Source organism: Nycticebus coucang, chromosome 7 (genome assembly GCF_027406575.1).
Source record: "Nycticebus coucang isolate mNycCou1 chromosome 7, mNycCou1.pri, whole genome shotgun sequence".
NCBI classification, from domain to species: domain Eukaryota; kingdom Metazoa; phylum Chordata; class Mammalia; order Primates; family Lorisidae; genus Nycticebus; species Nycticebus coucang.
In genome coordinates, this window is record NC_069786.1 from 53985063 (window position 1) to 54012572 (window position 27510).

At 43.2% G+C, this 27510-nt stretch overlaps 2 protein-coding genes and 1 pseudogene across 15 annotated transcripts in view; 1 reads left to right on the plus strand and 2 right to left on the minus strand.

Annotated features, from left to right (window-relative positions):
• CCDC148 (coiled-coil domain containing 148) overlaps nt 1-23223 on the minus strand; it is a 281210-nt gene extending 257987 nt beyond the window's left edge. For both annotated transcript variants that reach the window (XM_053596444.1, XM_053596443.1), the window contains exon 1: nt 22946-23223. Coding sequence is in view for 1 of the 2 variants with exons in the window: in XM_053596443.1 (XP_053452418.1) it covers nt 22946-22982 (37 nt within the window). In the remaining variant the exon portion in view is untranslated. The remainder of the gene's footprint in view (nt 1-22945) is intronic.
• On the minus strand, nt 8422-10818 carry LOC128590393 (mitogen-activated protein kinase kinase kinase 3-like; annotated as a pseudogene). The gene has a single exon (XR_008381268.1). The product of XR_008381268.1 is annotated as a mitogen-activated protein kinase kinase kinase 3-like (transcript).
• A 187-nt stretch (nt 23224-23410) lies between the features above and the next one.
• The window catches only part of PKP4 (plakophilin 4), a 259640-nt gene continuing 255540 nt past the window's right edge, over nt 23411-27510 (plus strand). For 8 of the 12 annotated variants that reach the window (XM_053596431.1, XM_053596429.1, XM_053596439.1 and 5 more), the window contains exon 1: nt 23411-23743. The gene's annotated coding sequence lies outside the window, so the exon portion shown is untranslated. Of the gene's footprint in view, nt 23744-24011; nt 24850-27510 lie in introns of those variants that run through there. The other 4 variants (XM_053596430.1, XM_053596437.1, XM_053596433.1 and 1 more) reach the window with 3 other exon arrangements.

Here is a 27510-nt window from a genome sequence, read left to right on the forward strand (position 1 = left end):
ACAAAACAGAATGAAAGCTCCCCATAATTACTTACATGATCATGCAATGTGTGGTTTTTTCTCTTATGTTTGTATTTGAAATAAAAATATGCTGAAGATATTTTATTAAAAGATCAAGTTCTTTGTTATGTGATATCCTATGGCTCAGGAATTTTTTTTTTTTTTTTGAGACAGAGTCTTACTTTGTCACCCTCAGTAGAGTGCCTTGGCATCATAGCTCACAGTAACCTCAAACTCTTGGGCTCAAGTGATTCGCTTGCCTCAGCCTCCCACATAGCTGGTGCCAGCCACAACACCAGCTATTTTTAGAGACAGGGTCTCACTATGGCTCAGATTGGTCTTAAACCTGTGAGCTCAGGCAATCCACCTGCCTTGGCTGTCCAGAGTGCTAGGATTACAGGTATGAGCCACTGCACCTGGCCTGGGCTCAGGAATTTTAATTCCTATTTTTATTGATGTATTTCTTCTGAGTTTCAAACACAACATTTGTGATCAGAAAAAATACATATACTAATTAACCTTTTGTCGATATTGTTCAGTATTAAGTTTTCTTTCCATCCTACAACAGTGCCAGGGAAAGTGAAATACTCATTGATTTACCCAAATTTAATGTCTTCCATGGTCATCAAGAATGTGCAATATTGTAATTTTCTAAATACTATAGAATTTTGGCTTCTTACCAGCATAAATCTTTTCATGTGCTTTGTCATGTGACATATTTGCTGTGCTCACTCTATAAAACATTAGGTGTAATGATACTTCTTAATCAAAATGGGTAAACAGCTCCCCTTCTTAAAAATCTACATACTTAAATATTGAAGTGGAAAATATGATTTGCACTCAAATCAGAATCTTACAATTAGATTTGACTGCCTTTTCCCCATAAAATGATCTGCTATATTTTAAAAATTTGCTTTGATAGAAAATAGAAAAAGAATCTTGTTTTCAGAAACAAAAACTTGTTAAAGGTAGTATTGAAAATAATTGGCTTTTGTTCATTAGTGACTAAATCTACTTTGTGGCTTGAAAGAGCTAAGAACAGATTGCTTCCCTCAGACTGTTAGCAAAGAAATGTTTTCATCAATTAATATTCTTTGCTAGGAACAGTTTTTCCAGTGCTGTTTTTCTTTTTTCTTTTTGGATTTCGTTCAGGACTAGATTTGAACCCGCCACCTCTGGCATATGGGACCGGAGCCCTACTCCTTCAGCCACAGGCGCCACCCTCCAGTGCTATTTTTCAAATGGAATAATATATAAATAGGCCTGTCCAAAGGATGATTCCTGGGCTTTTCATTGTCACTTTAATGTCTTAGATTATAGTACGTCAGGCATTCCAGTTCAGAAGCATGGTAGAAAACAACAACAACAACAAAGTCAGGTTTCAGACAGAAAATGTACTGCAGAAAACGTTGCCATAGGTAGCCATTCCTTCAAATTAAACGAAAGAAACATCACCCACAAATCATGCCAGTCTTCCCGTTCTCATCAGGTTTTTGTCCAACATCCCAAGATAAGAACAGGAAGAGAACAGAGAGTAGGGAAGAGAGTGTTGCTGCAAAAGGCGCATAACTCTAAGGACACGCTCACAGGGCTGCCCTACGTTAGCATTATCCTCTCTTCAGCCTGTGCTGGAGTCATTACCAATTTATGAGGTTCTATAGCAATTACTGTGCGCCAGATACTGTCCTAAGAGCTTTACCTATTTAGATTCATTTAATTTTCACAATTATGTTTGGGTAACCCTCTTGTTCCCATTCTGCTTATGAGGAAACTGAGGTTCAAGATCACACAGCCACTGAGTGACAGAGATTAGATATAAACTCAGGCAGTCTGGCCCCAAAGCCCACACCCCTACCCTTCCCATTATATTCCCTGTCAGTGAAGGAACATAATTCACAGGTAGTGGCTCCTCAGCAGGCAAAGAGGTAGATCTCTTTCATAGAGTGTGTGTTAGTAAACAGCTGCTCCCTTGTTAAGGTAAGGGTAAGGTCATAGAAGTAGGGGAAAGAAGGCAAGGTATAAATAGGGGTAAAGGGGAGAGGCATAGCTGGAACAAAGAAAAAGAGTGAAGACTGATAAAACCAATCAATGATAGCTGGTAGAAAACTGAATACAAAGAGGGTGGTGGAAATAGATAGAAGGCTATACCAAAATGATAAGCAATTTGGTAGATTTCTTTCAAAGGAAAACAAAAGCCAAAATTTAGAGTGAGAATGAATTAACCTAGACCCAGGAAATATTTCAATCTGATTGATCAGTAAACACAGGGCCAGAAAGATCAAATACCTTGTCCAAGACTTCAGGAAGCCTTAGGATAAGCAGGGCTAGGCTCAGTCAGACCTCCTGACTTGGAGGGTAGTGCTCTTCCACCCATTGTATTAATACAATTTGCTACTTTTAAAACATAGAAATGGCAGTCATAGGCTGCAACTCAATTTCAAGAACATAACAAATAATTCTAGGGTACCATATTGAAGATTAAGTATCAACTACCTCAACCTGTAATCTTCTTAACAGTCAGATAATATAATATCATATAGGGATAGTGTAGATAGTCAGAAATGCTGGGAGGAGAACTGGGTTGAGTTTGTTTGCTTGTTTGTTTGTTTGTTTGTTTTGAGACAGTCTCACTTTGTCACCCTGGGTAGAGTGCCACAGTAGCATAGCTCACTGCAACCTAAAACTCTTGGGCTCAAGTGATCCTCTTGCCTCAGCCTCCCAAGTAGTTAGGACTATAGATGTCCACCACAACACCCAGCTCTTATTTTTATTTTTATTTTTTTTGTAGAAACAGAGTCTCACTTTATGGCCCTCTGTAGAGTGCCGTGGCCTCACACAGCTCACAGCAACCTCCAACTCCTGGGCTTAAGCGATTCTCTTGCCTCAGCCTCCCAAGCAGCTGGGACTATAGGCGCCCGCCACAACGCCCGGCTATTTTTTGGTTGCAGTTTGGCCAGGGCCGGGTTTGAACCGCCACCCTGGGTATATGGGACCGGTGCCCTACCGGCCAGCTATTATTTTTTAGAGACAGGGTCTCGCTTTTGCTCAGGCTGGTCTCGAACTCCTGAGCTCAGGCAATCCACCCACCTTTGCCTCTCAGAGTGCTAGGATTACAGGCTTGAGCCGCCACACCCAGCCCATTTTCTTTTCTTTTCTTTTTTCTACTTTTAGTAAAAATGAGGGTCTCACTCTTACTTAGGCTGGTCTAGAACTCCTAAGCTCGAGCAATCCATCCAGCTCAGCCTCCCAGAGTGCTAGGATTACAGGCGTGAGCCACTGCACCCAGCCAAGAATTCTTGGTATAATACATAATTTTTTCCTCCATTGTTCCATGCCTATAAAATTTTCAAAATTTACATTATTTTAGACTTAGAAAATTAGCCACATAGACACACATACATACATACATATATATAGCAAACATGGTGAAATGACTGAATCGTATTAATTTCTTCTTCTTTATAAGGGAGACCAATAAGTTGAATAGAAAGAATTAAGCTGGGAATTATTTGGCCAGTTTTAATGGTGATTTATAATCCCTAAATTATAATCTCTTAAATGTTCTTCTTAGCCCTAAAACTTTATAATTTTAGGAAGCTGATAATTGAAAACAAATTGGATTAAAATATTAAATTTAAGTATATTTGGCCATGAGATTATGATATACCACCCAAGATAAGCTATGAGAAAATTGTTTCCAGGGGCTTTTAAAAAAGGGAGATATACAAGAAACTGACAAAAAGCTGATTATCTATGGGATTTCAATCACATTAGTTAATAAAGAAATGTTTACCTAATGTTAACAACTAGAATGAAGGAAATAAAAGGAAAAAGTTGAAGTGAAGTAGAAACAAGGAGGCCTTTTCTGAGATGAACTATTAGATGCCAACGCCCTCTCTGTGTCTCTGTTCAAATACAGGTATAGTAACACGCACATTCAGAAAGTTCAGAAGCTGACATAGTTTATATTTTTTAAGTTTAAAAGTTAATAATTAATGTTTGTGAGATATGGAGAGGCATATTAAGCTTCATTTTCATAAATGTGGGACAGAGGCAATGGAAAAAATAAGTGACTTTTCCAAGGCCAAATAGTAAATCTGGTTTTCAACGGATCATAAAAATGCCTTAATTCTGTGTGGATTATTTTCTTCTTTAAAATTCTCTTCTTTATAGCCAGTTCCTTGGCCTTCTTCCTATTGGGTTTTGTTATTTATATCCCTCTTTCACATCATTTGGATGTGTCAAAAGAAGACTAATTTTCTCAATACCACTGAAAATTTCATTGACCTTTCTCAGTTAATAAGGATAAGTGTCTCTGAAATTCAAATATGACTTACTGGAGGTAAATGATCTAAGTGATCCTTAAGACAAAAAAAGGCAAAAGAATAAGATGAAAATATAGTGTTACCAAGACTTTCTTCTAGTAACGGGGGTAGACAGAAGAGAAAAAAACTAAAATACTCCAAAAAAACAAACAAAAACTGCAGGGAAAGAATGAATATTTTATGTAAAGATATTCTACTAAAACTGTGAGGTCTTAATCACATACCTTTATCACTAAATATTTTTGAGCACATATTTCTGAAATTAGTTATTTTAATTTTTTAAAATTAATGTAGTGCTACTATTGTGTAAATTATAAAATATAAATATAGAAAAAAGAAATATGCTATTGACATATAGTATTATAATCCTAATAACTTTAAGTGAGAATTATGTGATGAAATATGTTTTATTACCTTGGAATTCTTTTTTTTCTTTTTCTTTTTTTTTTTTTTTGAGACAGAGTCTCACTTGTCACCCTGGGCAGAGTACCATGGTATCATCATAGCTCATAGCAACCTCAAACTCCTGGGTTCAAGTGATCCTCTTGCCTCAGCCTCCCCTGTAGTTAGGACTACTGGTATGCACCACCTAGTTTTTCTATTTTTAGTAGAGATGAGGTCTTGTTGCTTTTCAGGCTGTTTTAAACTTCTGAGCTCAAGCAATCCACCTGCGTTGGCTTCCCAGGATGCTAGTATTATAGGTATGAGTCACCTTGCCCAGCCTTAGAATTCTTGATTTAATACTCAGTCATAGAAAGATTCAAAGATTCCCACACTTGGCTTTAATGAATATAATAGCTAAAATAGATACCAGGAAAGATATGGAAGAAGTACAAAATTGGTTTCATATAATCGATTATGACACAAATCCAATTCAATCCATCAATTATGTAAAGGTTATAGCTTACTCTTTTTCTCTAGTAAATTTCTGGCTACCCTGATGTCAATCAGTTTTCCTCCCAAAGCTTTTTTTAATGTTTAATAAATGTGGTTTAAATCCACTGTAATGCCATTTGGAAGATTTTTACTAATGTTAGAAAATTATTTCCAAATTTATTAAATGTATGTAAGAGTTTTGAGATATGCTTATGTCATTTAAAAAAGGGTTTTTATTTATAATAGCTTTACTAATGTATAATTTACATTCTATAAAAATACATTCATTATTAACTGTATTATTTTTATTTTCTTGGTTTTTTGGGGGGTTTTTTTGGTAGAGACAGTCTCACTTTACCGCCCTCGGTACAGTGCCGTGGCGTCACATGGCTCACAGCAACCTCCAGCTCTTGGGCTTACGTGATTCTCTTGCCTCAGCCTCCCGAGCAGCTGGGACTACAGGCGCCCGCCACAACACCCGGCTATTTTTTTTGTTGCAGTTTGGCCGGGTCTGGGTTTGAACCCGTCACTCTCGGCATATGGAGCTGGTGCCCTACTCATAGAGTTGTGCAACCACCACCATCTAGTTTTAGGACATTTACATCACCAGAAAACATTTAGCAATAACCACTTGCATTAAATCCTCCCATCCCAGTCTAAGGTAATCAACGGTCTATTTTCTATCTCTACATTTTTTCCCTATTTATTTTTATTGAGACAGAGTCTCACTTTGTCATCCCTGGTAGAGTGCTATGGCGTCATGGCTCACAGCAACCTCAAATTCTTGGGCTCAAGAGATTCTTTTTTTTTTTTTTTTTTTTTTAATAAATGATCCCTTTTATTATAAGTAATGCATGACACTGGCCTGGCTTTGCACTGCAAGCCCTCGGTCAAGATATAGTCAAATAACTATGGCTGCAGGTTCTTCTGCACGATCCACAATCCAGACACACAGAGCTGGGGCAGGCAGAGCAGGAGGGGAACAGAGTGTGGACTATCCCCAGCCCTGGCCAAGGCACACGCCCCATAGATGAGAAAATGATGGCATGGCCCCATCCCACAGCAAGCCACGGGCTGCTAGGAAACTGCCCTTCAGAACCTTTGGGCCCATGGTATCCTAGAGCCCCACAATTTTCTTTTTTTTTTTTTTTTTTTGTAGAGACAGAGTTTCACTTTATGGCCCTCGGTAGAGTGCCATGGCCTCACACAGCTCACAGCAACCTCCAACTCCTGGGCTTACGCGATTCTCTTGCCTCAGCCTCCTGAGCAGCTGGGACTACAGGCGCCCGCCACGACGCCCGGCTATTTTTTGGTTGCAGTTTGGCCGGGGCCGGGTTTGAACCCGCCACCCTCGGTATATGGGGCTGGCGCCTTACCGACTGAGCCACAGGCGCCACCTGGGCCCCACAATTTTCATCTGGATTAGTTAATTAAAAAAATACTAAATTAAAATTAAACAATAGCTTGGTCCTGAGGATGCTAAGCTAGCATGTCCACAGTTTTTGGCACAATAAAATCACGGTCTTTTTTGTTTTTTTGGAGTGCAGGATTTGTTGGCTTGTTTTCAAATTCATTTTTAAAACACACTCCCTGTGAGGTAAGACCCCAGAGGGTGGGACTCTGTGAGAGCCTGAACCTGGGACATACACAGCTGCAGAGTCAGCCGGCACCACTCTGCATCCTCTTGGGGGACAGGGTTGGGGGCTGGGACTAAGGGCCAAGAAAAGTGTACAGCCAGCAGGATGGGGGCATGGAGAGGCTGAGCTGCCATAGCAGCTTTGGTCGAGATGAGAGGCTGCGACCCACCCTGGGCTAGGGGCGAGGTGGAGGCAGGAGTGTGTGCTCACTGTCTTCAGAGGGGTAGTGTGGAGTGGACTGGCCCTGACAGGCCTTGGAAAAGGGATGGAAACAGAGGGGCCCAGTCCTAACTGGCACCATGCGATACACATTCTGCAAAACCAGCTGCTTTCATTTTCTCTTCTCTTTTGAGGCGTCTATCACCTGTAACAGTCTAGAATTGATATATATATAAAACCATCAAATATGATCTGAGATATAAATTAACAAGTACAAGGCCTCACATTACATGATGTGAAAAGGCTAAAAACAGCGATAGAAACTACATTCATAAAAATGCATCGTCAACATACAACGAAGGCTTTGGCTTGTTCTGTGCCCATGGGGATGCAGGCACGGCTGGCAGGGCTGCCTGGTGCTCACCCCCAGCTCCCTGGAGATGCCCATCCCTGGGCACTGGCTTTTTCCCCCCCCCTCTTTAATGACAACTCCCAAGGAAACTAGGCGTTGAGGTAGGAGCTTGAGCAATAGGCACATTTTGGGAGGGGAGGGGCCGGAAGAAAGGACCAGCGCCCCGGCTGAGGTAAATATGGCCAACTCTAAGCTGCTCGGAGATGCTGTTTCCCAGACCCCTGCCGCCATTCTTCCCCCCAGGGGAGGAGCAAGAAGGGAAAGAGTTTGAGACCTCCTGGGGGTGCACAAGGCCGGCTAAGGAAGAACAGAGCTAGCGGTTTTGGACACAGTTGGTGGCAGCACATGGGCTTTCCCTTCTGTCAGATGGAGGGGGCTCTGGCCTGGCAGGTCGTGACTCAGGCAGCCTGAGACACCTCCCAGCTTCTGAGCTCAGGATACCAGCCAGGCCAGATGACCTCACTGTGTTGTCCAACTTCCCTTCCATTCCAGTGGGGGGACTGACCAGGGCCAGGAGCACCAAAGCCATTACCCTCAGCTCTTCCCAGGCCAGGCTAGGCCCAAGCCCACAGCAGGGGTACTCAGGGCCCAGAGGGCACAAAGTCTCCAGTTTAGAAACTGGGTATAGCATAAGAGTGACTCCAACTTGTAAAACAGAGACAATTGCATTGACAAAATTGGGTCCCCCCACCACCACCAGTGGGTACAATTCCACATCTCAGGCCCCTTGCTTATGGGGGCAGAGTCATGGGGACAGGCAGGACAGGCTCCTCCTTCCCTGAATAAGGCAGCATGACATTGGCTCCATTCATCTTTGGTAATGGACAGGACTGGCAGAGGTGACCTGGAGCTTGGGGTGGGGGTGGGGGGCCGCCTGGGCCTCTGCCTGTCATTGCTTGGGGGATGCTGGGTTTTATCTCAGGCTTTGAGTGGCTTCATCCAGCCCGAGACACCCTGGTGGTCTCTAGACATTGGGAGGAGAAAACAAGTAACACTCTGAGTGAAAATAACACTATTCATACCCTGGCACAAGTCTTGTGGCCCCAGACCCTCTGGCATCGGTGCAGATTACAGTGTCAGGACACAGCCGCTGAGCGTACTGTTTGTGCCTCCTTCCCTCCACGCGGGGCTCAGAATGTTGGGAGCTCTTGGTCTGGCAGGCTGGGGACCCCCAGTCCTTGAGGCTGCTGCCACCCCAACCTAGCTCTAAGTCCAGTGACAAAAGGTGCGCAGACAAACGCTGGCAGGGCTGCAGCTCCATGGCCCACAGCCTTGACTGGAGAAGCAGCAACTTGCTGAGCCCCACAGCAGCCCCTTGCTTATGTGGTGAAGGGCGGCCAGCAAGAGTGTGGCCTTGAGAGCTCAGTACATGAGCCTCCACAAAAATCCATCTCAGTAAGTCCCGGCCGAGTTCAGAGATGTGGGAAGGCAGCAGAGGATTGGTGGGCTGAGTGGTGATCTTGAAAATGGCGGCCATAGCTTCATATTCTGCCCAAGGTGGTTCCTCTGTCAGCATCTCTACCACAGTACAGCCCAGGCTCCCTTGATGTCTCGGTGAACAATCACGTTGCTGTGCAGGTAGGACAGGCCCTCCAGGATCTGCCTGGTGTACTTCCGGGTCACACTCTCTGTCAGGGCTCCGTAGGCCTTCAACTGGTTCTTCACCGAGCCCCCGGCATGTACTCCATGAAGACGGTCAGCGTCTTCTCAGCACGGTCCCGCAGACAGCCGTAGAACTGCACGACGCGCTCGTGCTGCAAGTTCTTCAGCAGCTGGAGCTCACATTCCAGAGCACTCACCTCCTTGCTTGTCTCAGGACTATCTGGGTCAAACTGGATCTGTGTGGAAGCAAGTTCTCGTCCTGTGTCACATCATAGCATAAACAGACCCTGCCGAAGGCACCCTGGCCCAGAAGCTTTCCCCGGCGCCAATTGATGGGGGCACTAGGAGACTTGGTTGGCACACTCCTCTCCTGCACAGGCAGGGCGTTCTCGCTGTCTGCACTCCGTAGGCGACCACGGGGGTCCAGGTAGTGCACAGCTAGACCCATGTTCTCGCCATTTGTGCTCAGGGAGCGACTAGAAGGCACCAGGGTGAACAGGTTGCCTTGATGACGCCGTATTCGAGGAAATGTTCTTCTGCCATCATTGTAGTCCTTGTGGTGCACAGACACATGGTAGCGCCGGGGGTAAGTTCCGCCTTTGACCCCTTTGTCATATAGCTGAGTTTCCCGATCTGAGTACTCCTGTCTGTTGTCAGGGAAGCTCTGGGCTCCGGACATTCGTGATTTCCGGAAGGAAGGGCTGTCTGCTGACCTGTCCAAGGACTGACAGCTTCCAGACAAGGAATTTTCTGCACTGCTCAGGGGATCCAGCATGCACTGCTCGCTGGTCTCTGGGATGAACTCCCCTTCGCTATTGATGCTGGTGTAAGATCCCTGCCAGGCAATGTGCTGCTGCCGCTCAGGGACATAGCCAGGGGGAGGTGAGCTTCGGCCAGGGTTCTGGGAGCTGACAGAGAGGTGCCTACTTCTGGGCTCAGGGGGCTGGTAGATGGTATTTATACCCCCTGCGGACTGGGAAGCCTTGATTCGCACTTGCCGGGATGCCCCAGAGTGGGGAGAGGAACTGTTATGTTTTCTGTCCTGGGACAGCAGCAATATTGTAAGGCTTTTCATGTTTGAGCTTCTATCCAAAATGTCAATTGCTTTATGAAGGTCATCTTGGTTTTTCAGCAAGATGGAGAGCTCGTTGTTCATATAATGTAGATCAAGAGGTTGCCCAAACACCGTTGTCACCTTGTGCTCCACATCTTAATATCTCACAGGCCAGGTGAATGCTATAATTCGCCCTTCCCCGTTGTGCTCAAACTTGATTCTGACGTCACTCAAAAATTTCTTTTTCTCACTGGCCCCTGCACATGAGCTTGTGGTTACTGTGGGGCTGTTCAGAAGGGCTGAGCTGCTGCTGTTGTTTTTTTTCTCCCTATTTGGGTGATCCGTGTCCTTGTTCTTCATGGTCTCACATCCAGGCACCCGGAGACGTCGGCTCATCTGGAGGGCCACCAGATCCTTCATGATAGAGTTCAATGCCTCCTGCTCGTCCATGGTGGCGATGGCGGCGGCGGCGACTCCAGCCCGGCAGTGTCACCTCCGCAGCCGGAGCTGCATGCCGGGGGCCCGGGCGGCGGAGACAGCAGCGGGCCTGGCTCCGCGCGGGGGGCGAGGGCAGCGCTCAGGGGCCCCGCCGCCTCCCCAGGCTCCGGCCCCAGCTCCGCCTGCGGCCGGGCGCTGTGGCATGGGCAGGGTGGCCCGCTACATCCCCGGCGCTCCTGGGCTTGGCCCAGCCCGGCCTCGGCGGTGCCTCTCGGCCCGCCGGCCCGCCAGCCCCTCAGCCCCGCAGTCGCTCCGTACGGCCACCGTTCTCCGCCTCAGGAACGCTCCCAAGTGATTCTTTTGCCTTAGCTTCCAGAGTAGCTGGTTCTACAGGTACCAGCCACAATGCCAGGCTAGTTTTTAGAGATGGGGTCTTGCTCTGGCTTAGGCTGGTCTCAAACTCCTGAGTTCAGGCAATCCACCTGGCTCAGCCTCTCAGAGTGCTAGAATTACAGGCGAGAGCCATGGCGCATGGCCCCTGTGTTTTTTCCCTTTTTAGAAATTTCATATAAATGGTATCACACAACATGAGGCCGTTTGTTTAAGAATAATGTTTTATAGGTTCATCTACATTGTACTATATATCAGCAGTTCATTATTTTTATAGCTGAACAGTATTTGATTGCCACGTTCTGTTTTTTCATTCATCAGTTGATGGACATTTAGATTATTTGCTGCTGTTTGCTATTAGTCACCTAAAAGTCTTTGTCTGGACATACATTATTATGTCTCTTGAAGTAGAATTGCTGGGTCATATGGTATAAGTGTATGTTTATATATATGACTATTGCTTTTACTCTTTTTGTTTGTTTGTTTGTTTTTAGAGACAGGGTCTCACTGTGCTGCCCACATTGGAAAGTAGGGTAGCTGTGCATAGGTGTGATTCCACTAGTGGTAACACAGGAGTTTTGATCTGTTCCATTTCAGAACTGGGCTGGTTCACTCCTCCTAAGGCAATCTAGTGGTCCCTTCCTCCCTCGAGGTCGCCCCAGTGATGCCAAACTTAGTGTGGACACCTGATTGCCATAGAGCACTATAGACCAGAACTCAAAAGATCCTCCCATTTTAGCCTCTCAAGTAGCTGGAACTACAGGCACATACCACTATACCTGTCTATAGCAACTATAAGCATGTGCCTGTGTGTGTATATAAATATATATATATTTTTTTTTTTTAATTGGCTGAGGACAGTAACTCACTCCTGTAATCCAAGCACTCTGGGAAGCCAAGGAAGGTAGATTGTTTGAGCTCAGGAGTTCAAGACCAGCCTGAGCAAGAGTAAGACCCTGTCCCTACTAAAAATAGAAAAACTAGCCAGGCATCGTAGTCCTAGTTAGTGGGCAGGCTGAGACAAGAGGATCACCTGAGCCCAAGAAATTGAGGTTGCTGTGAGCTATGATGATGCCACAGCACTCTACCCAGGGAAATAGGGTGAGACTCTGTCTCAAATACATATGTATATAAATATATATATAAATAAAATGAAATACATTCACAAATGTTTTTCCAAAGTGGGTATACCACTATACATTCCAATCAAGTGATTTAGGAGGGTTTCAGTTTTTTTCACATCTTTGTCATCCCTTAGTATCATCAATCTTTTAACAGCCACCCATTCTAGTGGCAGTGCAGTGGTATCATATTGTGGCTGTAATTTGCATTTCCCTAATGATTAGTGATGTTGGGCATATTTTCAAGTCCTTGTTAATCATTTGTATACTTTTTTGGTGAAATGTCTATTAAAGCATTTTGCCTGTTTTTTTTTTTTTTTGTTTGTTTGTTTTGTTTTTGAGACAGAGGCTCAAGTTGTCACCCTGGGTAGAGTGCAGTGACCACAGCTCACTGCAACCTCCAACTCTTGGGCTTACGTGATTCTCCTGCCTCCACCTCCCAAGTAGCTGGGACTAAGGCGCCCGCCACAATGCCTGGCTATTTTTTGTTGCAGCTGTCATTGTTGTTTGGTGGGCCCAGGCTGGATTCGAACCTGCCAGCTCAGGTGTATGTGGCTAGCGCCTTAGCTGCTTGAGCCACAGGTGCCAAGCCCATTTTGCCTATTTTTAATTGAGTTGCTTCTTATTTTTGACATTCAGAAGTGCTTTATCAGATAGGACCTAGAAAAATTTTTCCAGTGTGAATTGTTTTTTTATTATCTCACTAGTATTTTTTGAAGGGCAAAACTTATTATTTTGATATAATCTAATTTTTCAATTTCTTGTTTTATGCATCATAATTTTGATGTCGTATCTAAGAAATCTTTGCCAAAAACAAGGTCACAGAGATTTTTCGATTGCTTTCAGAAGTCTTAGAATTTTAGTTCTTATATGTTGGTCTGTGATACATATTGAATTCATTTTCTTCTATATGGTGTGAGGTAAGAGTTTTTACCTCTCCTAAGGCAATCTAGTGGTCCAAATTAAGTTCATTATTTTGCATATGAATATCCAATCATCCCAACAGTATTTCTTGAAAAGACACTCCTTTCACCATTGACTGCATTATCATCTTTGATGAAAGTCAATTGACCATAAAAGTAAGAATTGTAACTTCTATTTCATTAACCTAAGTGGCTATCATTATACCAATACTACATTCTATTACTGTAGCTTTATATTAAGTTTTGAAATTAGTATTGTTATTACTCTTACTTTGTTGCTCACTTTACAAAGTGAAGCAACACTTATGTATTTTGGTAATACACTTTGGTCTTATGTATTTCTGTACCCTCACCCCAACCAAGTGCTAACCAGGCCAGACTCTGCTTTGCTTCTGAGACCAGATGAGATCAGATGCGTTCAGGTGGTATGGCCATAGACTGTCCTGTATATTTTCATTTTAAGATTGGCTTATCAGTTTTTATAAAAATGCTGGGATTTTGATAGGGATCACATTGAATATACAGATAAGAGGTCTTATACTTTCCCCCTAAAATTTATTCCTAAATATTTTATTCTTTTTCACGTTATTATGAGTGGAATTTTTTTAAAGTTAATTTCCAGATTGTCAGTAGCTAACATATAAGAATACAATTGATTTTTATATATTGACATTTTTATTTTACTATGTATTTTCCCATCCAAGTACTAGCCAGGTCTATCCCTGCTTAGCTTCTGAGCTCAGTTAAGATCAGGTGTGTTCCAGGTGGTATAGCCATAGGCTTTATAGTCTTAGAAGGAAAGCATGAAGTCTTTCACCATAAATATGTTCTTTGCTATAGGTTTTTCATAGATTAACTTTATCGCATTGAGGAAGTTCCCTTCTATTGCTAGTTTGTTTTATGAATGGGGGTTGGATCATGTCACTAGCCTTTTCTGCATCTATTGTGATCTTCATTTTTTTTTTTTTTTTGTAGAGGCAGAGTCTCACTTTACAGCCCTCGGTAGAGTGCCGTGGCCTCACACAGCTCACAGCAACCTCCAGCTCCTGGGCTTAAGCGATTCTCTTGCCTCAGCCTCCCGAGTAGCTGGGACTACAGGCGCCCGCCACAACGCCCGGCTATTTTTTGGTTGCAGTTTGGCTGGGGCTGGGTTTGAACCCGCCACCCTCGGTATATGGGGCCGACGCCCTACTGACTGAGCCACAGGCGCCACCCATGATCTTCATTTTTTTAATTTAAAAAATTTACTACACTACAGAAAAATGTGGCAGTTTTTCTGGTTCCTGACAAGATGATGCACTAGTAAGTACTATTAACTTGCTTCACTGATCCAACCCCAGAAATGCACAGAAGCTCTGTGCAACTAGCTGTGTGGCAGTTCTGTGATGACAAAGTTAGAGGACCTGTTGTGTAAAAAAAATAGTGGCCAAGGAATGTAAAGAACCAGACACCATCAGTGGAGGATAGGGTAGAAGAAATGTAATATATGATTTATTTTGTCTCCTCTACTTCTCTAATATATTTATTTCTAGCCCTCAGAAACAGACAAAGAGTTCTGGAGTTAAGAAAATAATGATGTCATATTTTCCAAGGCTTTATTTTTGGAGAACTTCAAATCTAGCGTTTTATAACAACAGCGTAGTATGGCGATCATTTGATGTCCCAGTGTTGGCACTGAGCAAAGAACTGCTTTTCAAACACAGAGCACTCCCTTGCCAGGTGCCCTGCATCTGTCTGACAGCCTGCTTTTGCTGTGGGCTTTACTCAAGGCTGCAGGCTGTGTATGGGCTCTGTTAGTAATTAGCACACTTCAACATAGGTCTATTTATGATCTGTCATCTTCATTTTTGAAAAACAGTTTTGCTAGTTGTAGAATTCTTTATAAATAGTTTTTTCTCCAACATTTGAATATGTCTTCTAGTACCTTGTTGTTTCTACTGAGAAGTCACCTGTTAATTTAACTGTGTTTCCTTTGTGTAAAAGTTATTATCTTGCTGCCTCAAAAATTTCCTTATTGCCTTTGTCTTTTAGCGGTCTAAAAGTTGTATTTAGTTGTGGATCTTTTTTATATTTACTCTACTTGTAGTTTGCTGAGTTTCTTTGATTTGTAAATTTTATCAGATTTGGGAAGTTTTAGGGTATTGTTTCTTCAAATCTTTTTTCTTTTTTTTCAATTTTTATTTTGTTATTATTAGTAAATCGTAGCTGTGTACATTAATGCATTTATGGAGTATAATGTGCTGGTTTTAGATACAATTTGAAATACTTACAACAAACTGGTTAACATAGCCTTCATTGCATTTTCTTAATTATTATGTTAAGACATTTATACTCTACACTTAGTTGATTTGACATGTACCCTTGTAACATCCACCATAGATATGGTCAAACCAATTACCCTCCCTCCACCTATCCTCCCCCCCCAACCCCCCACTTTCCCCTTCATCTTGGGCTGTAGTTGGGTTATAGCTTTCATATGGAAGTGTGTGTGATTATATATTGGTTTCATAGTAGAGCTGAGTACATTAGATACTTTTTCTTCCATTCTTGAAGAATATTTTCCTATACCCTTCTAACCCTCCTTTCCTTCTGAGAGTCCCAGCTCACATAAATAGGTACATTTTGATACTGCCTTAAGTCCCTGCAGCCATTCCTGTTCTGCCGTCACAAATCTGCTGTGGAATCTATGTAGTGAATTCATCACGATTACTATGCTGTACAGGTCTAAAATTTTTCTTTTTTTCCTCATGGTTTATATTTCTCTATTGAGCATCCCTACTGGATGAGTCATTTTTCCTTTAAGATTTTAAACATAGAACCTCTGCAAGTTGACCACCTTGGGTCAGGGGACTACAACAAACTGTTCAACATAAGGAAAAAGGCCTACTTACTGATATGTACATGTCGTACGTGTCCAGTTTATGAAAATTAGGTTAGCTTAAAGAGGTGGACAATGTAGGGAAATGGTCAACTATGGAGGTTATACTGCATATATGCTAGCTATTTTTGAATTAGTTGGTGCCTATTCAGAGTATCTACTGGCTGCTTATTTTCCTGAATTTTAGTCAGTCACACTTTCCTGGTTTCTGTTTTTGGGTTTTTTGTTTGTTTGTTTTTGGCACATCTCCTAATTTTTGGTTCTTGAAAACTTGGTATTTTCTTTTCTTTTTATTTTTTTAAGTAGCTTTTATTTTTTACACATATTATGCCATGAATTCCTAGGCAAAGGTTCTAGCAGCTCAGGGGCCTTTCCATTGAATGTGACAAAGCATGCTTGCCTATTATGCCATGAACTCATAGAGAATAGGTTCTCCCACCTGATGCCCCCATTCGACTGGCTTTCTTGGTTCACTTGTGTGTTGCTCTGTATGCCTATTATGCCATGAATTCACAGGGAATAGGCTCCAGCAGCTTAAGCTCCTTTCAATTTGATTTTTGTAAAGTGCATTTCTCTGGGTAGAGCAGGCTGGTACTTCATTTGAAGCCAGGTAACTTTCTCTTTGGTTTTCTTCTTTTTCTGATCATTTTCCTTCATGCGTTTTAGGAAGCTATCTTGGCTTTTAAAGTGCTTACTATGCTCAATATGAACATTAATCCTCTGGGCAAGAATCTTGCCCCCATTTGTTCATGACCATGCCAACAGCATGCTGGGCAACATTGCAGACTCTTCCCGTTTTGCCATGGTAACACCTGTGAGCATGCCTTTTTGAACAGTACCCATTCCCTTGAAGTCTACAATAACACCTTTCTTGTAGATTTGCATGTATGTGGCCAAAGAAACAACTCCATACGTGTTTTCTAAAAGGCCTAGAGATCGTGTGTCGGGGGCCTCGCCTCTCTCCCTTTGTGTTTGTCATGTTGGTGAATTCCCGGAAGATGGCGTCTTTAGCAAAAATCAAAAATTTGGTATTTTAAATAAAATGTTATAACAATTTTGGATGACATGTGATTTTTCTACTAGGAGGCTTTTTAAATTGCTGAAATGTAAGCTTCAAAGTCTTTTTTCTTCCTGTATTGTGTGGTCAATAATTTCACCGATAAATTTTCTTTTTATTTTTTAGCCTGGCTTCCCCCCAAATTAGTACAAATGTGTACTATAAATATAAGTTCTAGTATCTTTTCCCATACAAATAGTGTAGCAAAATAATTCTACTCTGAAAAAAGCATTATGTTGTTCATTTTCTCAAAGTTCTTATTTCCAACTTCATGAGAAGAATACTGAGCACTGAAGAATATAGGGCTTTGAAATGGAGAGTAGAGGATATAAATACCACACTAAACAATGCTCCTTCACTCAACTGACGTTACCAGTAGTTGGTGCTAGATAGGCAATTTATTTTCTATTCTTTGCTTATTAGAAAAATTTTAGACTGTTGTTAATCTTCATAGTTCAAGTCATAACATACGTTTTCTTTTCTCATAAAATAGTTGCATAATTTTATAATAAAGTCTTTTGATTTCGAGGAACATTGACTAAAGGCAAATCAAGAAAAGAATGGGGTAGGGGCGATTATGGAAAACAGAAATCTCATGGAACAATAAAAAAAGAGAGAGATTTATTTAAGTATGGCTTCATGAGGAAAATAATACGGGGAGGAAAAACACTTTTTCTTTATTTTCCGAAATTCAACCCTACAAATTAAACTGATAAAAGACAAATTGAGGAGGGGAAAAAAACTAGAAGAGGTTCACAAAGAAATCCGACTCAAGGAGGCAGTTAGAATTTGGAACTTATCTCTTAACTTAAGGGATTGAGTGTAGAGAAGAGGCCAAAGGAAAAGGGGTTGGAGCCCCTTTGGGTAGGAGGGGTTAAGTTTTGGGGAGATGACTAACAAATATATGGTAAGTAAGGGTTGTTAAGTAAGGTTATGTGCATTAAGAGTTTTCTCAGGTGCTAAAAGTTGTCTCTGGAGTAGTTCCCTTCCTCTAATCAGAGAGCGAGACACCTTTACAAATGAAAATTTATGGCCTGCAGTTATTTGTTGTTTTTGTCTCACCCAGTCACCCAAGCTGAAGTGCAGTGGCAAGATCATAGCTCACTGCAACCTCAAACTCTGACCCTCCTATCTCACCTTCTCAAGTAGCTGGGACTAGAGGTACATGCCGCCATGCCTGGCTAATTTTTCTTACTTTTTTGTACAGATGAGGTCTTGCTACATTGCCTAGGCTGGTTTCAAACTCCTGGCCTCAAGCAGTCCTCCAGCCTCCTTCCCAAAGTGCTGGGGTTATCGTTATGAACCATTACTCTGGCTCTATGGCCTGCTTTTAGATAAAATTAGGGTGAAAGAAAAAGAGCTTTCCTGCCTCTGCTGTTTCTCAGTTGCAGTCAGAACTAAATAATCCTTATGCCAAAGTAGCATATTTTGGAGTGGCCTATTGTGGTCCCTTCAGTAGAAACCCAGAAAACTCAGGACCAAGGCAGCTGCTCTCTCTGGCTCACTTGTTCTTTCAATTTCAAATTGAGAGGGAAAGAATCTGATTGGCATCATTACAAGTCAGGGTCAATGATTTGCCAGGGGATTGGCTACATGTGAGTCAAGTGCCCACAGGAGCTGATGCCATAGCAGCTGCAGTCATGAGTCATGCAGGGATGCCTTCTTCCAGAGCTGTGGATACAGGTCCCAGGAAGCATGTCTATTACACGTGCCAGATGTTTGATGTTATGAAGTTGTTAAATTGTCATGATCCCACTGTATTCCAAGAGACAGAGCAGCCTCGAAGTTTCATATGGTAAAAAAGATTTAAGTAACCCCTATTTAACTTGCTTGGCAAAGCTGAATTTCAACTGCTTTCCCTCACACATTTTATAGCTTTAGCTCTGAACATGATAACTTCATGCCAAAGCACACATAGCCAGTCCTTCTCAACAGGTCCCTCCCTCCAACCTGGTAGGGAGAAAATCTGAGGCCTTTCTCCCTCTGGAGGCTAAGTGGCAAAACCTCTATTCTGCTAAACATACTTTAACCCCCATCTTTTTCTAATTAGCTCCCAACATTCTGAATCCAATGTTTTATTGTTGGAAGTCAAGTTCTTCCAAGGACTAAAAAAAAACAAAAAGACTAACAGATACTGGCTTTTCTTAGCTTGGGAGGTGTTTCCGGAATCTAAGGCACTGCAAGGGGCATGGGCAGGACCACCGCATGGATCCCATCCTCCTGCAGAGAAGGCTCACACACAAATCACCATACCACACTACAGAGTGCTAAGTGTAACAACAGCATGGTAAGGCAGAAATCACCCCTCCAGAAGAGGGGAGGGCCAAGAAGCTTTCAGAAAAATCTTTATAGGTAAGTATTGGGCTAGGCAGGGAGGGATCTGCATACTCAGAAAATGGGGCTGAGGGTGGGGCACTGCCAATGCTGAAACCACCAGGGAAACTATCATTAAACCCCAGCAACCCTCACCAGGCCTGGTTCATTCCTATTCTCGTTCCCTCATTTGGCACCTACTTGTGTTTTAACAAAACCCAAAGACTATCAATATCAGTGCCCCTTTGGGGGATTTTAATCTTCCACTGATTCCATTATCTTTGTAGACATCCAAGTGTGAGAAGAGAGACGGTGTTCCTGTTTCCCTTACTCATTGCTGCCTCCGCTATTTTTTTTTTTTTTTAAGGAATTTACTACTATTCATCATGGCCTAAAATGAAAAATAACAAACATCGGAAAGCTACCAAGTTTTCATAATCTTAAAATGTTCAGGTTGACTTCTTTATGAGCTGGTGATAGAAAAATTCTTTGGCTTCTGCTGTTTACTTTTGTTCTTGAGGGTGGAGTCAGCAAACCTCTTTCTAACCTTGCCCTAGGCCCTACCAGCAGTCTGAGCAGAAGCCCTTCTTTCCAGCTCTATTTCCTAGCATTTTCCCCAAGATAGTCTAAATTTTCCTATTCTCCAGTACAGCATTTGTATTTCTGTGGGTCCTTAGGCTGGTCGACAATGGTTTCCATCCCTCACTGGAAATCTGGGACTGGGGTACTGAAACATGCAGAGGAAAGCAGAGGATACTTTCATGAGAGAGAACCCAATTGGCAAAATAAGCTAGGATTTTGAGGAGAAAGGGCACAATGTTCAGAATCATTTCAGTTGTATAATTTCAAGCCTCAAGAAATTCTCTTTAGGGCGGTGCCTGTGGCCCAAAGGAGTAGGGCACCAGCCCCATATGCTAGAGGTGGTGGGTTCAAACCCAGCCCTAGCCCCAAAAAACTGCAAAAAAAAAAGAAAGAAAAAGAAAGAAATTCTCTTTAGTCTGTTTTTTGGTGAAAGGAAAGACCAGTAGATGGAAATGGAGATGAAGGTAAGGAGAAAGAAGGTGGTTTTACAAAAGGTCAGATATTTGGAAAGCTTAGGAAAAATCTTTGAAGGTGACATAATCTTTGGGTGTAACACAATCTAAGGGAGAAACCAATAGAGAATAATCCTAATGGAGGGAGGGGCTTGTTTTGAGGACACAGGTGGAGGTCTGTAGACACTTGTCATCAGGATTGAAGATGGTAAAGATGAGTAAAAATTGAGACTGAGGTTTAGGAAAGTTGAGGAAGCTTATGGTGTGAAAGCATGTGTAGTGAGAATAAAATGAAGCCCGTCAGGCAAAGGCAGACATGACAGAGCTGGTCTTCACTCCTGGTCTCCCATTCTTACTGTTTTGTAAATTTAGCTCCCACCCTAAAGATACCCATGTGACTAGTTTAGGAATTAACTTTTGAGTTGAAAATGTTGTAATAGATTGTCACTGAGTTGTGCTGATTATTATGTAAAATAAGGATTATTGTGAACGGCACTGTGAACCATTAAGTATAAAACTGTAATTTGGAAATGGAAGAGCAGAATAGTCTTAGAGAGGCTACTCTTGATGTTCTCCAGAATCCTGGACTTCTGATAAATAAAGTTTGGTGGACCTATTCCTATCTTTGCATATTGGCTGACAGTGACAGGTGGCCAGACCCTCTTTGTCAAGTGTAAGGCAAGATCATTTGCAGAATTGAAGGAAGAACAAGTAAAGTAGGGGGTTGAAGAGAGCAGAAAAAGGATAGGCTTGGAGGAGTGGCCTGTATACCATCCTTACATAAGTGTTTAGGATAATCACTTTCTTGGAGAAGAAAAGAATTTAGAGAATCAGAACCAAGTCTGGATATCGTGAACTTTTAGTGGAATTAAGTCATTTCTTAACCATCCCAGCAATGCTTAGTAGTTCAAGAGCACTACATAAAACAATAAAGAAAAAAATTAATGTTCAATGACAACTTATTTCAGGGGACATTATTTATGATGGATTCAGGTAACATTTTAATTATCATGAACCGAAATACTATCAAAATGCTCAAACGTGACCCAAGAAAATAAAAAATTAATACTAGAGTAAAAAAAATAAAAAGAGCTTTTTATTTTTCTTCTTTTCATGCTAGCCTAAGGCAAGAAAAAACAAAATATCCATTTTCTTTCTTTCCGTTAGACACATCTTCCACTTATTCAATGTTCAAGTTTTTAAAAACCAAATCATTGGCTTCTTGTCAATACATTAAAAAGAGGAACCTTATTTATAAAAATTTGCATTTTACTTTTTCTATTCTTATATAAACAAAAATACAAAAAAGCCAGAGGAGGTCAGAAGCAGCTTACTTCCATGATGGCAAGATATTAGACAGCACTTTCTGTCCCTGGCAATCTTTTCCCAATTCTGAAAATTCATATGTTCACTGGTTTTGCTTCACACTCCAACCCTGGACAAGACTGTCAACCAAGTTCAAATTTTACTTCAAATTGTGGGGAGATATTTTTTCACTCAGGGTACCTTTTTTTTTTTGAGACAGAGTCCCACTATGTCACCCTTGATAGAGTGGCATCACAGCTCACAGCAATCTCTAACTCTTGGACTCAAGTGATTCTTTTGCCTCAGCCATCCAAGTAGCTGGGACTACAGGCGCCTGCCACAATGCCAGACTATTTTTCTGTTGCAGTTGTCATCTCGTTTAGCTGGTCCAGGCCAGGTTTGAACTCAGCAGCCTGGGTGTACATGGCTGGTGCTGTAACCACTGTGCTATAGGCACCAAGCCCTTATTAACATTTTTTATGTTACATTTAGGTGATCTTCAATTTCAGCAAGATAAAAACCAATAGCAAAGCTTATCACCCAACTTAAAATTCAGAACAGTGAGTAGACATATGCAGCTTGCACACACATTAATTTGTTTCTCTTAACAAAATCCTTGTAGTTTCCAAAACCCAATCAGTCTTTTCACACAGTATGGTCTCTCCAATTTGAGGAGCAATGACATAAAATAGTTTTCTTCCTAAAGAGATTGGTATAACAACAGCAAAATAAGAAACATAAGAGAATATCAATGGTATAGGGTAGACTATTAAAAGCCTAATATGTTCATGGAATTCCACTTTAGTAGGTGGCATATGAATACCAAATAATTGGTTTTGACAAACTGGTACAAAGTGACTTTGAATGAAAGTAGAAGACTCATTATTAAAGCTCAAGATTTTTGTTATGTACTAATTCCATGCCTCCGTTCATTTCTTTATTAAATTTAAATATAAACTGGAAAACAGTCAGAAAATCCATGAACAGTCACCTGTTTCCTTTCCACTCTATAAAATCGTTAGAAAGCATGCAGGATTGACTCTGTTACCTGTGTCTTTCTCTAGCCTGTAAACTCTTAGGGGAAAGAGTCTGCATCACCTGCCACGTTCATAGTCCAGAACACTTCGGGATGTTTTGGGAAGCAGGGAACACACTACCTTACAGATAGCTCACATGTTGACCCCACCATATGCACCTATCATACAATCTGTCAGCTTGTTTTCTTACCATCCAGAGGAAATCCTCTATTGAATCTCCTTTGGGAAGGAGTGTTACTGTAAGTTTGAGGACCCCCAAAATTTGAGGCAAGATCCGCTTCAGGGAAAGGGGAGTGGTTGGTAAGAACAAGCATTAAGTAGAACTCAGGTGACTCAGTGACGTCAGGAGGAAGTAGCGATTTAAGGGATAGGGTGCAAACTCACCTGGAGAAACAGAAGCTGCACACTGGTCAAAGGTCATAGCCTCAGGGGGTCCCCAGAAGCAGGAAAAGTGAAACGCCCACTTCTGGGCTCTCACAGTCAAGGATACTTCTAGGTTAGGGGCTCAGCTGTCCCAGCCTTTGACGCCAGGGACAAACCCTACCAAGCAGGGTTGGGACAGGAAGGCAAAGCAAAATCTGGCCGAGATTTCAGAACCAGCGCTCCGCAAACCCCCTGCACTCCTTTTCCTCTCCGGCGCCGGAGACCACAGACACCTTCATCTTCACTCGCCACCTTCTCCAGGCCCTTTCACTCTTAACAGCATCGGTTTCCATGGCGACCTGAAACCGCAGTTCCCATTGGCCCGTTCAATATGAGAGCCTGGCCAATGGGGAGGGCCAGCCTTCTCCTTCCGACCAATGGGGCTAGCAGGGAGCAGGTCCGGAGACGGCGGCGTGCTGACGTTCCCGGGAGCCCAGGGCTGGCCGGGCAGGCGGGCTGGCGGCTGGGCGGGCGGCGGCGGCGGCCTCTGGGCAGTAGAGGGGGCTCCGGGGCTGAGTCCGCGTCGACGCCGGCCGCGGAGGCTGCACCATGGGCAAGGGGTAGAGGGGCAAGTTGGCCACCGCCGCCGCCGGGGGTGGTGGGAGAGCAGTCCGGGGGAGGGGGCGGGTGGGGGAGGGAGGGGCGGGCTGCCGACTGGCCGCGGCACTTTTTTAATTTTTTCGGGTGCCGCAGCGGCGACCCCTCAGCGCTGATGTCCCTGATCCCTGGAGCGAAGACAGCCGCTGCCTAAGCTGGAAAGTAAGTGTGTGGGCTCGCGGGAGGGCGCGGAGACTCCTGCCCACGAGACCCTCAGCCCTCGCCCCCACGCGCCGGAGCCGGGACCTGCCCGCTCGGGGGACGGGCGCCTCCCTCCCTCCCGTTACTCCGTCCCCACCGCCTCGCGGCCGCCTCGGCTTTCCTGCCCCGCCTCGTGTTCCTGCCCGCACTCGCCTGCCTGCTCCCCTCCCCCCGGCAGGCGCACAAGTTTCACCCTCCATTTGCTTTTCCCGGTGATTACTCTCCCCAGGTCTTCCGTTCACGCCTTGCACGATCCTCCCTGCGGTGGGCTTTTCGGATCCAGATCCCCCAGCCCCTAACTTGAGCTGCGTGCCGAATCCTCCTGGACGTCTGCCTTTCTGCTTTCCCACTCCCGCCGGCCTGGCACGCTGCTCCGCGCCCCCAACCCCTGGGGCGCCCGCCCTCCCCAGCCCTCAGGGCTGTCTGTCCGTGCTCCGCGCCCCAGATCTTGCATCCTGCCGGTCTCCTCTTCCTCCGGCTCCCTTGCTGCTCGCACCGTCTGGTGTCTGCTGCCTAGGTCCCGCACTCCTGCCGGTGCAGCCCACCCCCTCTGTCCAGCGCACTCCTGTCTCTTAGCGGCGTATCCTCACGCTCCACCCCTCTCGGTTCCTCAGCCCGGAGCCTCCCGGGTGCCCTCCTGCGCCGCCGTTTCCTCTTCTCCCTGCCAGGAGTTGAAGAGGAGCTGCAGCAGCCCCCTGGCGGATCGGGTGTCCCTGCCTGCCGCTGTGGCTGCGCGACTCTCTACCTTTTACCCCTACCCGGGAAACGAAGGGGTGAGCCGCGGGGCCGGGATTTGGCTGCGTGTTGGCTGAGTGCGACAGACCACGAGCGCGGGCAGTGGAGACACCGCGGCGGCGGTGGCCGCTCAGGGCGCAGCGGTAGTCAGGTGTGTGTGTGTGTCCAAGGGGGGACGGGCGCTGCCAGCTCCTGGGCAGGGGACAGATTGTGCAGGAATGCGAGGAATGCACCAGGGGCAGAGTCCACACAGCCCGCCGCGGCTGCACTAGCGCCTTCCCGGCCCAGCTCTCGCCGTGCAGCCAGAGGTCACTGGAGCATCTTCGGAGCTGGTGAGCCTCTTTCCACTCTTCTCCGATTGCTTCTCGCCTTGCGGCAGAGAGGGTGGCGGAAGGGAAGCGCGTAATTCTTTTGGGCTCCAGCTAGCCTTTCTTCTGTGTTGTTGCTGCATTGGTCGTCAGGATCGTGAATTCGGGGCCGGTGACAGTGGAGCCAAGGTTACTGATCATCGCAGAAGGCTCTTTGCAAGTTTGGTTTGCAAGGTTTGGATAATACCTAGTTTGTGCTAGAATTTTCTGAAAACCTGCAGGAACCGAGTGCCCGAAGGCTCTTGAATAATGAGCTTGCAGCCAACATATTTTAGTTCCATCAAAAAAAAAAAAAAAAAAAAAAAGAGAAGAAAGAAAGAAAGAAAAATGCCTGTTAGTGCTCATGGACGGGAATGTACTGGGAGAGAGAGATCTTGAATGCATCACTTTGCTGTCAAAAGAAGTGTAATTTTTTCCCTCGTCATACTGGGCTGTGTTTAGACCTCTTAAATACATGATGAATAGAAACAGAGCAGCCCTGTTTGGTCAGCGATGGGACAGATAGAACTGTCTGGTACAGTAAATTCGGGGCGTGTCAGTTACCAGTGCGAGTAACACGGAGACGCCACAATCATGTATATTTCAAGATGTAATTTATTGGTGGAGGTCAGCAGTTACTGAGTTTGACTTAAGAAAATATAAATGCAGTCCTGCAACTTTTAAAGAAGGGCAGTTAGGCAGAAGATCAATAATGTCAGTATGTGGTTTTGGTAAAATTTTATTTTCCTTAACAGAGAAAAGCACAATTTTGATAGAAGTGCTTCTGTAGAATTGAGCTTAGATTCTTTTTATTTTTAAAGGGAAAGGAAAATAATGTTTTTCTTTTCGAATGCAGTATATTGCTATGGAAGTATCTTCATTTCTGGTGCCTGTGAATCAGTTATGGAAATGAGAACAGCCAATGTCTGAAATAAGTGTTTCTGGATGATGGAGACCATACTACCTGTGCTTTTATTTGGCACAGTTTCCTTCTGAGGTTGGATTTACAATTAGCCTGTCTGCACCAGGTTATTTTGTATCACATTCAGCAAAATAAGTCAGTTGTCTGGCCAGTCATCAGCTGTATTCCAACACCTACTCTGTGTGCATCAAGGGCATTGGAAAGTATAAGATGAGATCCTTTAGGACCCAAAGGACAGGGAGAAAAATAGAAAAAAATACTCTGTGCCCATAAAGATTATATCTTTTGATTGCCACGATGTTTTTCAGGCGTGTCCACAATCAATGAATTTTCTAATTTAGAGGTTTAATTTATGTCCAGTAGCACAGTGCAAGAGCTTGGGGGAGGTGTTTGTAAATACCAATGGGAAACTTTTATTATGTAACATTATCACATTACAGCAGAGTTTAACCTGTGCTTATTTGGTTTGCTGCCAAAATCAGAAGATAAAACGAAATTTTGTTTCTCTGCTACATTGGAAATTGGCAATCTTATTTAAATATATAAACATTATATGCACGGTTAGCTATGCAAACAGTTTTTGTCTGTACCAAGTAAAGGTAGGCTTTCAATTAGAAATACATTACCTGTGACAGACATTTGAAAAGGAAATTTTTAAACTGGTTATTCTTCCCAATTGAGAATAATGTAAACTGTGTTTTCAACAAAGTACGTTCCTTCCCCACCCCCTGCTATTATGTAAGAAGAGGGCCCTGCATTTGATGTCTTTTATGTTACACTGAAGAGTCTGAGTTGGAGAAACTAAGTATCCAGTTATCTTATACTGTGATTGGGGGGAGATAGGGGAGATGAGTTAGTGATAGAAAGTATAAGAGAAGGAAAGAAGAAAGTAAAGGCAGTTGTTATTTAACTAGAAAAAAAAGATATATATTATTGCTGCATTTACAGGCTGAATAAATCTAATTATGTGAATAGTTCTGACCTAACATAAATTTACTGCTACTAAATTCAGTTTAATAAAAGCTTCAGCAATTGTATGACCTTGAGTATTTAGCTCAGGTCTGTCTTAAATCCAAATTTCAGTTTTCTTTTCTTGTCTGTACAAACAGGCAAAGTAAATTTACATGAAAGTTTGAAGTTCACTTAATATTTAAAAATCCAATTATTGCCAGTTTTTGAACTGAATAATTTTCATGTTGTTAACCAGGGATTGATTTAAATAAAGAATTTTCATGCCTTGAAGGATGGCAACTCTCTGGTAAGTCTAGTCCTTTACCTGATTGTTTTGAAATATTAAGATATTTTAAGAATGTTCTGTAATCTAATTTTTTTCCTATTTCAATTGAGAGGTAATACCCTACCTTGTTTAATTCTAAAATGGACATCATACCTTTATTGTTAATTGGAAGATGAAGTAGAGATTATAATAGGGTGATTCTAGGACATAAATACTATGGAGTTGTTTGTAACTTTGGGGGGTTGCCTTCATGCCTTCAGTGTACTAGGACATGGTTGCTCCTCCAGTGTGTTTAATGGTTCTGTAGCGCTCTTCCTGCACTGAAGGGAGAAGAAGAATCTGAAACATGACACGAGTGGAATAGGTTTATTTGGAGAATTAAATAAATATTTCACATCCAGACTGTAACTACAAAAAGCTGCAAACAGAGAAGGGAAGGAAAACTTTTAAGATACACGGGGCTAAGGCTTCATATACTACTAGGAAG